Source organism: Oncorhynchus kisutch, linkage group LG18, assembly GCF_002021735.2.
Source record: "Oncorhynchus kisutch isolate 150728-3 linkage group LG18, Okis_V2, whole genome shotgun sequence".
Lineage (NCBI taxonomy): Eukaryota > Metazoa > Chordata > Actinopteri > Salmoniformes > Salmonidae > Oncorhynchus > Oncorhynchus kisutch.
The window spans coordinates 74,779,456-74,794,110 of NC_034191.2; the positions used below are offsets into that span (position 1 = coordinate 74,779,456).

Genomic DNA, 14,655 nt, shown 5'->3' on the forward strand with positions numbered 1-14,655 from the left:
TGTGCACGTATTCTAGTCCACCTTGCTGCTCTGAAATATATTGTACATTGTTCTATTTAATCTGTACCTGTACTTCTATTCTTCTCAAATCGATTGTCTTTTAAGTAAAACTTTAATATTCCCTCAAACATGTATAGAATACAAGGTTGAAGACAGTTGCCAATGACAGACTATAACACAACAGTCAAATGAAGTGTGCAAGTTCAATAAAAAAAAAAATGTAATCTAAAATATTTGAGTGTTTGCGTTAAAAATTGTGTGACTGTCTATTTCAAACTGAGCTCGGTTTTCTTAAGGAAAAGTATGCTCAAAAGTAAAGGCCTGTTGTTTATGCTATATGCAGTATATGCTATACTGTTGTCACTGTTGAATTTGACATAGCACAATTGTTATTATTGTTTATTTATCATATGTATATCAACTAAATAACATACCATTGCTCAAGCCATATATCTTTCCATTCTGCAATTGACAGCCATATATCCTTCCATTCTGCAATTGACAGTGCAACACCGAGCACGCGTCGACTATACCCATGTTGCGGTCAACAACATAGAGTCGACACGTGCTCGGTTAGAAATGACAAGAAAATACGTTTATCACCTCAGCGCGCGCACGTGTTGTTATTTTTGTTGTTGTTTGTGTGCTTGATGAAGATGAGTTCCTCCCGAGGAGTTTACACAAGTAGGAAATAAACAGATGATAAATAAACCGTGACCCCAATGCACGTAAGGGAATCCGGTAGACTGTGTGTAAGTAATGATGTTACCGTAACCATCAGATTTTCATCCTGATACAGTTTCATTTTGAATGTGAATATATATTTTACAACCAACTGACAGAGTAAACTTATTGACATGTTGTCAATCAATAAGATTTACATTTAGTTTACTATTTATACATGTAAAAATTGTAAAACTCTAGCAAAGTTATAATGTTGACCTCGCTGAGTAGGCCTATCCACAACAGTTAGCCCATAAAAAAGTTGCTGTTGTACCCTTTTCTCTCATATGTTCAATGCAGTGAGACCCAAATGCAAATTCACATGAGACCATTACCTCTACTTCAGGTAGGATTACACACCCGGTCCATTGCGCGTGCGCCACCAGGTGGCCCACACGGTTTTTATGGCCAGGTGAGGTACTCTCGTTCAGCACAGGTAAAAACTCAAATTGTTTTAGGGACCGAAGGCTCAATGAGATTACACGACATGCAAGCTACCATATCAGGACAGATTGAAGAAAAAATCATGTCGATAATTGGCAAAATGGGAGATTGGCAGGTATGTGTTGTTTATTTAATAACAAAGGTGTTATTGAACGTGTGCATACTACAGGAGTTTAATTTGTCGAATTTATGGACACAATTGGGGAAATGCATTGGCCATAAGCGATTGCCTTGTAGAATTAGTAGCACTATCTTTAGCCTAAATATAAAAAAAGTTATATTCTATAGGTTTAAATTATTTTCACTTGTACAGTGTTAGTTTCCCTCAAACGTTAATAATGTTCCCATTTACCCCTGATTAACAATACCGTATTGGCTGTTGTGCTAACTTTGGGAAAGTCTGTTTAACATGATGCATAGTAAGTAGGCTATACCGCTCAAGCAGTTTAAGAAGATAGAAAACCGTTCCTTATAAAGAAGCAAAGAATGCCTATATGGAATGTGTGAACAGTAAACATATATTTGAAAGAACCGTGCTCAGACATTTTGTTTTGCTTTGCTTCGTTTTTTAAATTTTAAGTGTGAATACAAAATCAATTAAAATAGCACAGTCATACATAATATACTGCAACTTTTCATTTTATATGTTGATTCGTCTCTGCGATGGTAAATAACCAACACTTGAAATAACATATACTAAAATTATAGGTCGCCTAGGACTTGTGGTTCTTGTCATCTCAAAGTTCGAAACAAATCTATCCGATCTATGTATTACTGTGTATGTTGCATGTTGTCCTGGTGAAAGGGTTTTTAAATAATAATTCAATGTAGATTTTAAAACAGAACGTTCTAACGCGGTGAAAATGAGGTCGGTAACACAAGCCATGGTGAGATTTAGGTTTCACTCTCCGAAAGAACACCACCTCTAAAATCAACACCGCAGCACACATCCCACAATTTCTAAGGCACTTTTACCTAGACCATAGTTGTCATTGTGAGCTCGTTTCATGGGTCCTGTCTCTAATAACAACTGGTTATAAAGGTACCCCACCAAAAAATGGCAATCTAGAGTTGGCGACCTGGTTCTTGACCCGAAACCCCTGGTGCTCAACTTCGCCGACGACTGGACTGAGATCAAATACTTTAGACCCTCATTCACATTAAACAAGCTGTTTTGTTGTGTTAATTATTTACATTCCAAAAACGGCGCTCTTCCATGTCGTCAATGGAGTTGTATAGCTACTTTAGAGTGGTCCCCCTTTTACATGAAAGTGACAGAATAGCTTCTCATTGTCTAAATACATCTAAAACAACAGGTTACGAAAATCAGGTATTAAGAGAATAGTAGAGAGAGTATTTGGCATAGTGTGGCACGCTCTTCAGTGCAAGTTGAAGATACAGAGACCGATTATACCATAGGTTAGGCCATGTGTGTGTGAGCTGATGTAAGTTGTTTTCATGAAGTTGTTTCATACAAAATATTCTCATCAAACAACATCTGCTAAAACGGAATATACAAGAAAAGTAAAGCAAATGAATATAAGATATAACACGTATTATCCAATTATTAGTTTGATCATATCCGTCATAATGATGAACGTTCACACTTCTGCCTAGGTGCAGGTTTTGTTCTTGTCCTTTTGTCATATTTAATGCTTACGCTCAGTTCGTGCTGTATATTGTCATTGGATGTGGGAGAAGTAAATACATGTGTAGTCTCTCTCCAGTTTTACCTGTGTTGTCCATTGGTGTAGGGCAGATGGAATCAAGCGGCTGTTGATATGCTAATGAGGGAATGCGAATGTTAGTACAGTGGTGCGCGAGCCTTTTACTTCCACCATTAGAGGGAGATCTCAGAGCGCAGACAGCCAAGTTCACCTAAAATAGTTTCAGCTAGAGCACAATTCACTGTGTAGAACAAGGAGAGGCGCTCTCAGGACCCACCACAACCCATGAAAATGCTTTGGAAATTAACTGACAATATAAAATATGAAGATTACGAGGTAAGAGGCTCATATTTGATTTATTGACGTTTTCATGTCATTTAATGGCGTGCAGTTTTATTTTGTATTTCGTCAAAATCTGGAATTGTTTTGACATTTGTCAGGAAACATATTTAATTCAACTGAACGATATACAAATGCATACTGGTTTATTTCATATGTTCGATATGTTTCTATTTTGATATAGACACATTACAGTTTTTATTGTGTAAAAATATACATTTTGCAGTTTCAATATTTATAACGCAAATATTGTAATAAATATCATCATCATCATCATAATCATACATTTTCAAAGCAAGGAAGTAGATTAATACTTGTCAAACCTGATGCACAGGCAATAACAGAGACAAAAAGGTTTATATCATTTTTTACGAAATTGCGTTTAATAGGATTTATCAAAAATCATTGCTGAACAATGAGTAAAATGTAGGCCTATACATTTAATGTAAGATAATGTACTTAGGGAGACATACTCAACATGCATTTTCTAACTATCATCGAAAAAAGTTTGTTTATAATAATGTGTTTAAATATAGAATAAATTATGGGATGCCTATCCCTAATATTCTTATGAAAGAAGTCGGTGCATTTCAAGCCCTTAGCTCGTGCACAGGCTGAGTGGTTGTTATTATAGCACACACAGAAAGTTTACCAGTCATATCAGGCAGTTGTTTAGGAGCGGTGAATCCAGTTGAACATGTTTTTGCCCGGGTCTGGAGAAGGAACATAGTCTCGTCTAGAGCAGGGAAGAAACGCTGGGCTTGAATTTGTGATTATCTCAAATCCAGTTTAATTTACGAGTAACATACCTGTTTCTGTTAATAGAAATCAGTGTTAACTACACGGTGTTTTCATAAAGGGGACTCTTTCGCTGTTTTGTCGGTCGCGTGCAAATAGGTTAGTAGGGGAAAGTACATTTCATAAGCTTGTGAGGTGCGTATCCGTTTGAGAACTTTGTAATATATTTGTTCCAAGTTAAAGTTAGCTTGGAGGGCGTAGTTTGAAGTCGAATAACCGAGGATTCATTCATTTGAGATATTCGGGAAGGGCCATGGAACGCGAGGCGTCAGAATCTGAATTGGAAAACAAAGGCGAGCAGACAACCGCCCTCTGAACAGTACAAATGTGCCAGCCGAGATGCCCTCAGCGTTTGCTGGATTTTCACACGAATCGGAGGTGCACATTGTTTCTTTCCATGGGTCTTCCTCGCTCTCTCTCTGGTCACCCCTTCATTCTGTCTTTCTTTCACTTTTGTTTGCCCTCGAACCTTTTAAACCCCTCCCCTCCTCTCTCTGATTCGTCAGACGCAAGAGAATCTCCCTCTTTTTGTCTCCCGCTCTCTCTCCCCTCCTCACTCACTCCCTCTTTCTTTCCTCATCTCTGATTAGATATACTGATTCCTCATTCAATGGACGTCATTTAGTGCAGACTCTGCCTTGAGTTGGTTCCTTGCTTCACGCTCGATTTCCGACCATTCTACCCTTATTAAGAATTCGTGTAGCCTAATATTAATAGTCATGAATATCTGCTATTAGGAGTCCAAGGGAAGAAGCAGCTCTTTGCTAATAGAGCTCAAGCGAAGGAACAGCAGTGATAGAGCCAGACGGCGGAACAGGGATACTTTAAACATAAATCCGCAAGACAAAACACTGCATTTTAGAATCGAATGAAGGATAGTGGGAATTTAATCAAATTCTGATGGATTATCGTTATTCGCTGATGCTTATCTGAACATTGGGCTACGTGATCTTTCAATAGTGTTGTTGCTGGCTTTATTTTGTTTGCTCGTAAATTTTCGTTGATTTGTCAACGTTTTTATTCAGAAAAATACATTTTGAATCGCTCGAAAATCTTCGCAGATGTTAGTGCACAGCTTTTCCGCGATGGTAAGTTGGACTCCTTGGCAAAGACTGAGATAGGCCTATACTTCATGCTGCATTCAGACTCCGATTGTTGCATTTATTTAATAAAATTGTTTTGCTAAGATAGCATCCAGACAATTTAAGCCAAACAAATATCTCACATTTTACATCAGTATCGAAATATTACAACTGTAGGCCTATTCATTTATTTATTTTCCGAAAACGATCCAATACGAATGTATTATTGGCCTACAGTAATTATCACTGTTATTATTGGTATAATTAGTATTACTAGCCTTATTATTAGGATATTATTCATCCGTTCAACAGGGATCTGATTTAATTCAATATTGCCCATAGTTTATTTAATGTCAACCAACACATTTGGATACACACGCAATAGGCCTGATGGTAGGTAACAGTCCATAAAAGTCCCTGTGAAAACGGGTAAAATGGAGGGTTGGTGTATAGGTTTAATTTCTACGATTCCTTTTTCCTGCAGGATCGTCACGACGGTACCAGCAATGGGACAGCCAGACTACCTCAGCTGGGAGGCGTGGGCCAGTCTCCGTATAGTGCTCCTCCGCTCTCCCATACCCCAAACTCCGACTTCCAGCCACCGTACTTCCCCCCACCCTACCAGCCCATCTACTCCCAGTCTCAGGACCCCTACTCGCACGTCAACGACCCCTACTCTCTCAACTCCCTGCATGCTCAGCCGCAGCCACAGCACCCTGGCTGGCCGGGCCAGAGGCAGAGTCAGGAGAGCACTTTGCTGCACCAGCACCGCGGCCTGCCCCATCAGCTCTGTAGAGAGTACCGGAGAGAAGTGCTCCTGCCGTCGGGCCACGGACTCGATACGGGACTCTCAGATTCTATCCCAATCCATGGAATACATCACTCTTTAGAAGATGTTCAGGTAATTCAGCATTATTTGGTAATTATATTATTATTACTATTACATTATTACTTTCACATTATTGATATTATAATCATAATAATTGTTGTACGATTTATACATTATTATTACACGCGTAGTCTTCTATTAAAGTTTGCTGCTGTAAATTGGCAGCTCTGTATTAAATGTTAAGGCCTACATTTTATGACTCAATTTTATAAATGCAGAAATAGCAAAAGATTATGCCCTTAATTGAATTTAATTGACAGAGGACTTTTTATACGAATGTATTTGATTTTACAAACGCCTCTTCGAGTCAAACATGTTATACAGGCCTGGATTATTCAGTCTATATTTTCTAGCTGTGTTTGCACGTTATTAGCCTTATTAGAGATAATTTGTTTACCCCCCCCCCCCCCTCTATATATATATAGTGTTATAAATAACACTTACCCTAAACTAAACAGATCTAAACTGCAGCTCTGAGGACTATAATTTGATCTCAAACCATTCTCACAAAATGGATGGTATACCACGATTGTTGATTCATATACCCTGTCATTTTTTTGACGTGATTCTGGATATCCTCGCTTCATATTTAATTTAATTGTGCTCATTGAAAAGACTCGTTCAAGTCCGGATACGAGTGGGTGTCTGTGAGCTATAATAATACAATAGTCCACTCGGGAGTTTTACACATTAACTGAGCTTGTTTTAGATGAAGTTCCATCGCTCAGCGGGTAATACGAAGAAATGGAATAAGTAAAGGGTCTATCTATAGTGAGGAATCGTTTTGTTTTATTGAAAACAATGGCCTAATCACTAATTAGCGTGCACGGCTTGTAATAATACCGTTATTCCTAATATAATTAATATTTATTCGTAAGTAGCCAATCTGTGGATGGAATCAGGTCACGATTATTGAGGCGTTATTTAAGTCTGGTGTGCACGACGCACCCTGCCCAACAGCTATAGACAATAACCCTCCCCCTTTATTGAAAATAATAACAGGTAACCTATAGCCCCCCCCCCATATTGTCTGATTGTGGGCTACACGCCAGCCTTTTGCAAACAGCATGACATGTAAGATTCATTCCATTGTATTCTTTATTAAATAGTGTTTGTGCATCTGTGTGTTGCAGCATATTGAGGATCAAGGAATTCACATCCCAGACCAGACTGTAATTAAAAAAGGTAAGCAGTTTCCTTCGAGATGCCATGCCTGTTTGCACAAGCTGAACACCACACCAGTCCACCACTCTGCTCGGGAGCTCGGTGCGGTAGCTAAGGCTTCAACTGAACCAAATGGATTAATGCGCAGTGTTTTTAATGCGTGAGCTCGAGTGCATCAAACTAACTGCACATGTTTAATCAATGAAGGCCAATGTCAGCATTTCAAAGTAGTCAGATGCGAATATGCCCTATATAGGTTATGCTGTATCCTATAGGTTTTAATGTGTTGCATCCTTTTCGCTCGATGTCATATATAGGCCTATAGGCTACCCACTGTCCACGTCATTTCAACCCAAAAAATCTATGCGATGATGTCAACGTGGAAAATTGATATTATTTGAAAAAAGTAATCAACAGAAGATGTAATCAACATAATATATATATATGATACATATTATATATATTTTAAATATTACATATATTAAATATATGACATGTGTATTTTTTTTTTACCCAACTTTGAACCGAAATCCAATGACTTTTTAAAATGTTGATTTCACGTTGAATTCACGTTAGATGACAACGCAGCCAAATGTAAATCAAAACTAGAGGTTGAAGCGACGTCTGTGTCCAGTGAGTAGTTATCTTTGCACCGCAGGAGCAAATCTAACATGGCAGTTGTTAATGCTGTATGTATTCAGTATCAAGATGATACCAGATCCTGCATCAAGGTGGAACAAATCTCAGCCTGCAAAAATAGGCAAGGTCTCTAAACCATTTATAGAGTCCAATTCCATCAATGTTTTACATAGCTGCGGTTGTTTGTGGAATAATGCGTTCAGGGTTGCAATATATAGATGGGCCTAGCATAATTGCGTGTGGATTGAAATGTTTTCTCCTATACTATAAGACCATTTCGGGCGTCTGAGACCTACTTCATGGTCAGGTTGAATGTTACTCCTCTCGCCATGTAGAGTCTTTTGTCAAGTCAAATTAGTTGCGCTGAGGATGAATCTTGAGAGATGCTCTTTCCGCGTCAGCATGATAATTGGCTCTTATATTAGTAATCTCAAGAGTTCGTTTAGCTTCTATTGTCTCTATTAGCCTCCCCTGAGCTCTTAATGTCACAAGTGATCTATCCAAAAGGCTAGTCCCTTTGTCTCCGGTTCCTGCACACAAAACGGTAAACCCTGCAAAGAGAAATCACACGCACGAATGTATTTTTGAGGGGGACCATGGATATTTGAAAATCAGCTTCTCTCAGCGTGATGTGTGTGTGATGTGTGTGTATTGTACATTTGCAACATAGAGAGTGCGCGTGTGTCTGCAGAAATGTGCAATGTTTCAGAGGTCAAACGTAATATATAGCCCATCCTAAACAAATATAGGGTTTATAGGCCTATAACAAAGCCTTAAAATACGAAAAAATAGTTTTTAGCAATGGTTAGCCCTTTGTGCAGATGCCTAATAACACCACCAAGAAAACAATACATATATTATTATTAATATTATTATTAGAGCTGTTTATATAATGTGTTATGATTCGTGTTAATATTATCATTATGATTTGGCCTGTCATAGCCTACCCTATGCCCATTGTTTGAATTTTGTGTAGACCTCTGCTCACACACTGCGTTTGATATTGATCTGATATGGTTAAGGGTCTACATTGAATGAGATTCACTGAACTTGGTCTTTGTGTTCCCTAGGTCCAGTTTCTTTATCAAAGAACAACAATGTCTCCACCATTGGGATAAATAAGGACGGTCTTTTTGGCGGTGTGGTAAACCCCAACGAAGTGTTCTGCTCTGTTCCGGGTCGATTGTCTCTGCTTAGCTCCACATCAAAGTACAAGGTCACAGTGGCGGAAGTGCAGAGACGCCTCTCGCCGCCTGAGTGCCTCAACGCGTCACTGCTGGGCGGGGTGCTGAGAAGGTGAGCCGGACTTTAATGTCTCTTCAAATTTTTTATTCCACGAATAATTTAAATCGACCAAGCGTGACACCTCCTGCTTTTAAACAGCCTTAACCGCAGACTGTTAAATTCCATATTAACTTTACGCACACACTGCATTTGTTTTCTCGCAATGTAGCCCACAAATGAATGTAGGCCTGTTGGCCTTACCCTCAACCCTCTAACACATGTTTAAGCACATCACATAGGCCTACACCAAAAGTAAACTACTGTAATGTTCGGTCTATTGATTCTAAGCTAGACGCAAAACCAGTATTTTGGCTGTATATTGTGTATTTACTCAAATAAATCCGTTTCTGTGAGTTGACAATGCATAGCCTATATTGACACGCAAACAGGCCTATAGACACCGATATATAGTTACAGAAGCACATGAAAGAAATGCGATGCCAAATAGATAGTTATCTCTTTGATTAAATAATATTAATTAAACTCTTTTTGGATCAGATAGTGTGTCCAATTGAGTGTTGAAAAAATATTTTATAAATTAGCCTATTCATACAAGCTATTTTTACTTTCTTGTTACAGAGCCAAGTCTAAGAATGGCGGAAGGTCCCTCAGAGAGAAATTGGATAAAATTGGATTAAATCTACCTGCAGGTAGACGCAAGGCTGCAAACGTTACCCTGCTGACGTCACTAGTTGAAGGTAAATTGCATGGTAAATTATCTGAATTCCGGTTCCGGCGATAGCAGATGCCGGCCTTGCAAATCAATAATGCATGAGGATATCTGTGTATTTTTGAGTGAGATGATGATGATGATGGTAATTATTCTAGAGGCTTTACGCAATATTGGCCTGTGTATTTAGCCTACCTGTGTGCAATCCTCTCTTTGTAAAAGTGCATGGGCCTAAGGCTAGGCTACTACATTGGAGGTAGGAGTCGGTTAGCCTTGCTGGCCTAGTTTGTGCCAGATGAATTAGGCTCGCTGTTGAAGTCGGCTTATGGGCATTTGCTTATTTATTGTCTAGTGGGAGTGTGGAGCTGTTTCACCTCTGGCAGAAGTGGATCGATTGATTTATTATATTGATTTATTTTAGTGGCTTGTTATCATGATCAGTGTTATACGGCGTTTATTATTATTAAGCTAGTACTAGTAGGCTAGTAGTAAGAATTCTAGTAGGCCAAGGCTACTACTAGGCTACAGCTACTGGTCACCTATTATTTACACTGGGCTCGTTCTTTCTCTGTGATGGAAGTGGAACTGACCTATGGCGGAACTATATGTTGTGAGCATATTCAATAATATAAATGAGTCATTTACGGTGTACTGTGATCATGGCATTGGCTATTGAATAAAGAAATGTTGCTTGCAAAGTTGAGCCGTTATTATTCATCGCGGTGGTATTTGGTGAGCTGTGGGTTTTAAAGGTGAAAGCATAGGATGGTTCATTGGTTCCTCTTAATCATTACAGCCGGAGAGTGAATGCAATATTCATTGTGCTTCATTGAAATGTGGTGCTGTATGGTAATGAGGCTGAACAAATGTATGATTCTTTGCGATAAGGGGGAGTGGGGGGTATGAAGGCTCTCGGTTATTTAGTGAAAAGACTATGCTTTTTTCTGTAGTGCTGTTATTGTTTATGATCCGCTCCATTTTATGGAAACGACAAAAAGGAGTTTACTGGACTTGAGCTTTGACGATAATTGGCGCGCATGCGTTCTTCTGGAGTTGAGATTTATGTCTGGAAGCCCCGCAGTAAAAACCCAACTGTTTCAGGAAATGAAAACCAAAATCAACAAAAAAGGCAGACCTCAATGGAATGAACCTATAATTCTCAAAGCTAAAATATGTCGGAGCGAGATTTACGTATATAGCCTTTTAAAATTGCTTTCCTATGTTGCATTATCGTATGGACTTTCCATAATGTTTAGGGATGTCTAATCGATGTCATGGTGTTGTGCAATGACGCTATTTATAACATTGTTGTAGTGTTTCCCTGGTAGTGAACTCTTCTCTCAAATGGACGTATGGTGCCTGACTTGTATTAATAACATTGAATTTTGTTCCATAATGTGAAAGAAGGAATGCTACAGGTGCTATATAGCCTACTGCTTTGGACATGGATACGATAATAATGCCTTCTCTTTGGCCGAAGACGTTCATTAGATTCATCATCTGTTAAGTGGAAGTGTTAATTGGTCTATATTTGATGTCACCAATTCAGAGCAATATATTATACACTCAATCCATTATTTCCTTCTTAGGCGAAGCAGTGCATCTTGCCAGAGATTTTGGTTATGTATGCGAGACTGAGTTTCCAGCCAAGGCAGTAGCGGAATATACAAACCGCCAGCATTCCGACCCAAACGAACACGTCCAAAGAAAAAACATGTTATTGGCAACGAAGTAAGTGTTATGTTATCACATTTCGTATGTCCCAAAAAATGTTTTCAAGTCATTCTCATGTTTACATCGACAGTGTTTGCAAACACAAACTCAAATGGATGGTCGTTTGTTGAAGGCTTTTTGTAGGTTTCACATGGATTTCTAGTGTTACATTTTTGGCATTGATATTTGGGTTACATTGTAGTATTTTTTTCCACTAATTAATTGCATTCTGAATGAATGTGACACATTACAACTGACCAACAAAAATAATTGGATACAAATTAATCGACTAATGTCAAAATATTTGAGCTTCTAATGCGCGGGATAAGTCATCACGTGATGTTATGCACGCGACAAAATGCTCAAATGAACAAACACTTTTGGAATTTCACCCTGTCAACTAACTGAATTTAAAATCCCAACTCTCTTTTTCATTTGATTCATGCCAAACATGTTTATTATGGTGCGTAAGCATGAAATAAACACGTGGACGAATCGGCCTGTATTAGCCTATCCAAACTGGAGTGTACTGTCATTGGTCGGTCTATTGAGCAGGCCTCATTCACACGCAACCATTTTGTTTGCTGTGATTGCGTTTGCATTGACACATAGCTGGTTCTACGCCAACATAACCTTTCCCCACTGCATTAAAACATTTCGACACTACAGTAGGCCTATCACACGTAGCCTATAGCCTACGTCACTTTGAGCAAATATGTTGTGCTAACAACTATATAAAATCTATCAAATTAATAGGATTTTTGGACAACTCTTGTATACTGAATTTATATTAGGGGCAGACTGGCATTATGATTGTAATTAACACATATATTGTCTCCCCTTTTAGGCAAATATGCAAAGAGTTCACAGACCTGCTTTCCCAGGACCGTACTCCCTTGGGGAATTCTCGACCACAACCTATACTTGAGCCAGGGATTCAGAGTTGCTTGACCCATTTCAGTCTCATTTCTCACGGATTCGGGACCCCGGCCATGTGCGCAGCCCTCACCGCTCTCCAGAACTATCTGACGGAGGCGATTAAAGCCATGGACAAAATGTACCTGAACAACAATAGTCACTCAGACAGCGGCACTAAAGGCGGAGACAAAGACGAGAAACACAGAAAGTGATTCTCACCTGAATGCCCAATATAAATATTATAAATACATATAGATACTATTGATCAAGTAAACGGGCCACTTCCTGATCTCGCAATGATTTTACATGTTTGTTTTTACTATCATTCAACTTTGGATTTTCGGAAAGCGACGTGCAAGATGCCCACCATAATTCACAGCTCCAGAGAGAGAAAGGTCTTTGCCACATGGAGGACTTTTTATGTAGGCCTGCTCCCTCCTTTTATGAGCTGCAACGGATTGAAATCCAGCGACCATTATATCTCAATTTACGATTGTAGCCGTATGACAAAAAAAAGAGGCTAAAAGAGGATGAATTATTATCAGTATTGTGAATAATAAACTCCACATTTACATGTCATGACTTCAGTTGCAGACTCTCACTCCAAATGACCAACTTGAACTTTCAACACGATTCACGGTTATATAAGGGAATCTGTGTTCATGTATGTATATATTTATTTATCTGTAATTTAATGGGAATTGTAAATATGGTGCGTCTGTTGAAACTTATTTTTTATTTATCTGTTGCCTCCTGTTTTAGTGGGTTTAAATATTCGGTTAGTTCTTCATGTGGTTTTATGGTTCTTAGAAAACAGAAGTTTGGGGTATTTTTTTTCTCTGGGATATTTCAATTCAGCCCTCTTGTAGCATGTTGAGGCGACATTGAAGCAAGTGAACAAATGTAATAGAAATAAACCTCCATTTCTCTCTATCATCCTTATTCTATTCCGGTTTTATTTTTTGTTGAAAAGAGCATACGCGATATCCTGATAAGAACTCTTTTGTGTTTCTACTTTCTTGTTTTAATACAAGATGTTATGTGTTGTGCCAATCAGAATACGTCTCACCTCTTGTTTTTCCCTTGAAGCACCATAAAAGCAATAAATTGATATTGTCTTTAGATTTTTTTTTTTCATGTTCAAAGAAATTCAAAACATTTGGGACCACCTGATATCTTGTATGTCCAAATTGGAGGCGGTTTTAGCTGTATTGTATAGACCTCTGCTGGCGATAGTTCCCATGCCTGTCAATGTATTATAGTCCTTTGTTGCCCAGAAAAAAATAAATATTTGATACGCTTCATGTCGATTTGTATTCATATCTTTTAATGATTTTATTCCGTGGTTGATATACGCCCGGGTGTATTTTCGTTCTTGGCATTTTTTTTTATTCAGCCCGGTTACAGTAATTGCGTTTAACTGTCCCCTGACAATTGTTCCTTGCAATAAGCAGCTGAACCCATTGTTTCCCTCAAGTAGGCTATAGTAAAAATAAAAAAGCACATATACTTTCAACTCATAGTTCATAGCACAGGATCATTCAAACCCGCAGCGGAGCTTTTTACCCTGCCAAATGACACAGAAAACAATGAATACATTGGTGTTTGATGCGTGTGTGAAGCGCCAGCCCTCAAGCGAAACCGTTGTTTAAAATCAGTGAGATGTACACGGCTGTGTTGAAGGTTATTACACTTGCCATTCCCTACCACTCTGTTTTTTTGTTTGTTTTAAGATATGCATCAAATATATATTTTTTACTACTAGGCTGTCTGTAATTATTGGTGTTGTTTGACAGCGTCCAGTTGGAATATAACTTATTTCAACTGCATTAAGTTAATTGATATGGCAAATAAGTCGGAATGTGGATATCTGTTATAATTGGTCACATCTCTACCTTATAGCCCATAGGCTTCGTATAAGTCATATCCATGCAAATGATAACGTGTGCTACTGCTAATACACCAGATGTAGCCTTGTTTTACGTGCAAAAAGGCCATGGGAACATTGCATTACATAACCTAATTCAAATAGAGTTTGGATTGTATATTGATGGCATGCACCTCGAAATCAATATACTGATGCATGGAGCAGAGTCTGTGGATGTATATGAATATGCTATGTCTGTGCTCTAGATCTCCTTTTCACTGTCACGTTCTAGTCTAGAGCGTTCTAGCTTCGTCTTCTCTTTCTCTAACCCAGACAGTCTGTTTTCAAATAAGGTGAATGAAGCCTAACTGTACACGTCCTTGGCATAATTGCGATGCAGTGCTGTGGCAGGTGAAGCGAGCCATGGTCTGTCAGGGCTGTTTTTGTTGGCTGCATCT

The 14,655-nt window shown here is 38.7% G+C and overlaps 1 protein-coding gene across 7 annotated transcripts; it reads left to right on the top strand.

Annotated features, from left to right (window-relative positions):
• Window positions 1-1,158: 1,158 nt before the first annotated feature.
• LOC109909813 (transcription factor AP-2-alpha) lies at window positions 1,159-13,635 on the top strand. 7 transcript variants are annotated; one of them, XM_020508845.2, is made up of 7 exons: window positions 1,159-1,282; window positions 5,538-5,954; window positions 7,076-7,127; window positions 8,816-9,041; window positions 9,609-9,727; window positions 11,289-11,430; window positions 12,260-13,635. In XM_020508845.2, the coding sequence occupies exons 1-7, from the start codon at window positions 1,196-1,198 to the stop codon at window positions 12,540-12,542; spliced, it is 1,326 nt and encodes a 441-aa protein (XP_020364434.1). In that variant the 5' UTR covers window positions 1,159-1,195; the 3' UTR covers window positions 12,543-13,635. The 7 variants fall into 7 exon arrangements, with proteins under 7 accessions (XP_020364434.1, XP_020364433.1, XP_020364435.1 ...); XM_020508844.2 differs by having other exon boundaries at window positions 1,173-1,282; window positions 5,538-5,972; XM_020508846.2 differs by lacking the exon at window positions 1,159-1,282 and adding an exon at window positions 3,004-3,170 and having other exon boundaries at window positions 5,538-5,972.
• The last annotated feature ends 1,020 nt before the right edge of the window (window positions 13,636-14,655 follow it).

What these genes read in the sequence shown, in the direction of transcription:
- LOC109909813 (XM_020508844.2), top strand. Translation starts at nt 1,196, where the DNA reads ATGAGATTACACGACATGCAAGCTACCATATCAGGACAGATTGAAGAA. An exon ending in GCAAAATGGGAGATTGGCAG is followed by an intron (nt 1,283 to 5,537) that starts GTATGTGTTGTT and finishes TTTTTCCTGCAG; the next exon opens with GATCGTCACGACGGTACCAG. An exon ending in AACATGTTATTGGCAACGAA is followed by an intron (nt 11,431 to 12,259) that starts GTAAGTGTTATG and finishes CTCCCCTTTTAG; the next exon opens with GCAAATATGCAAAGAGTTCA.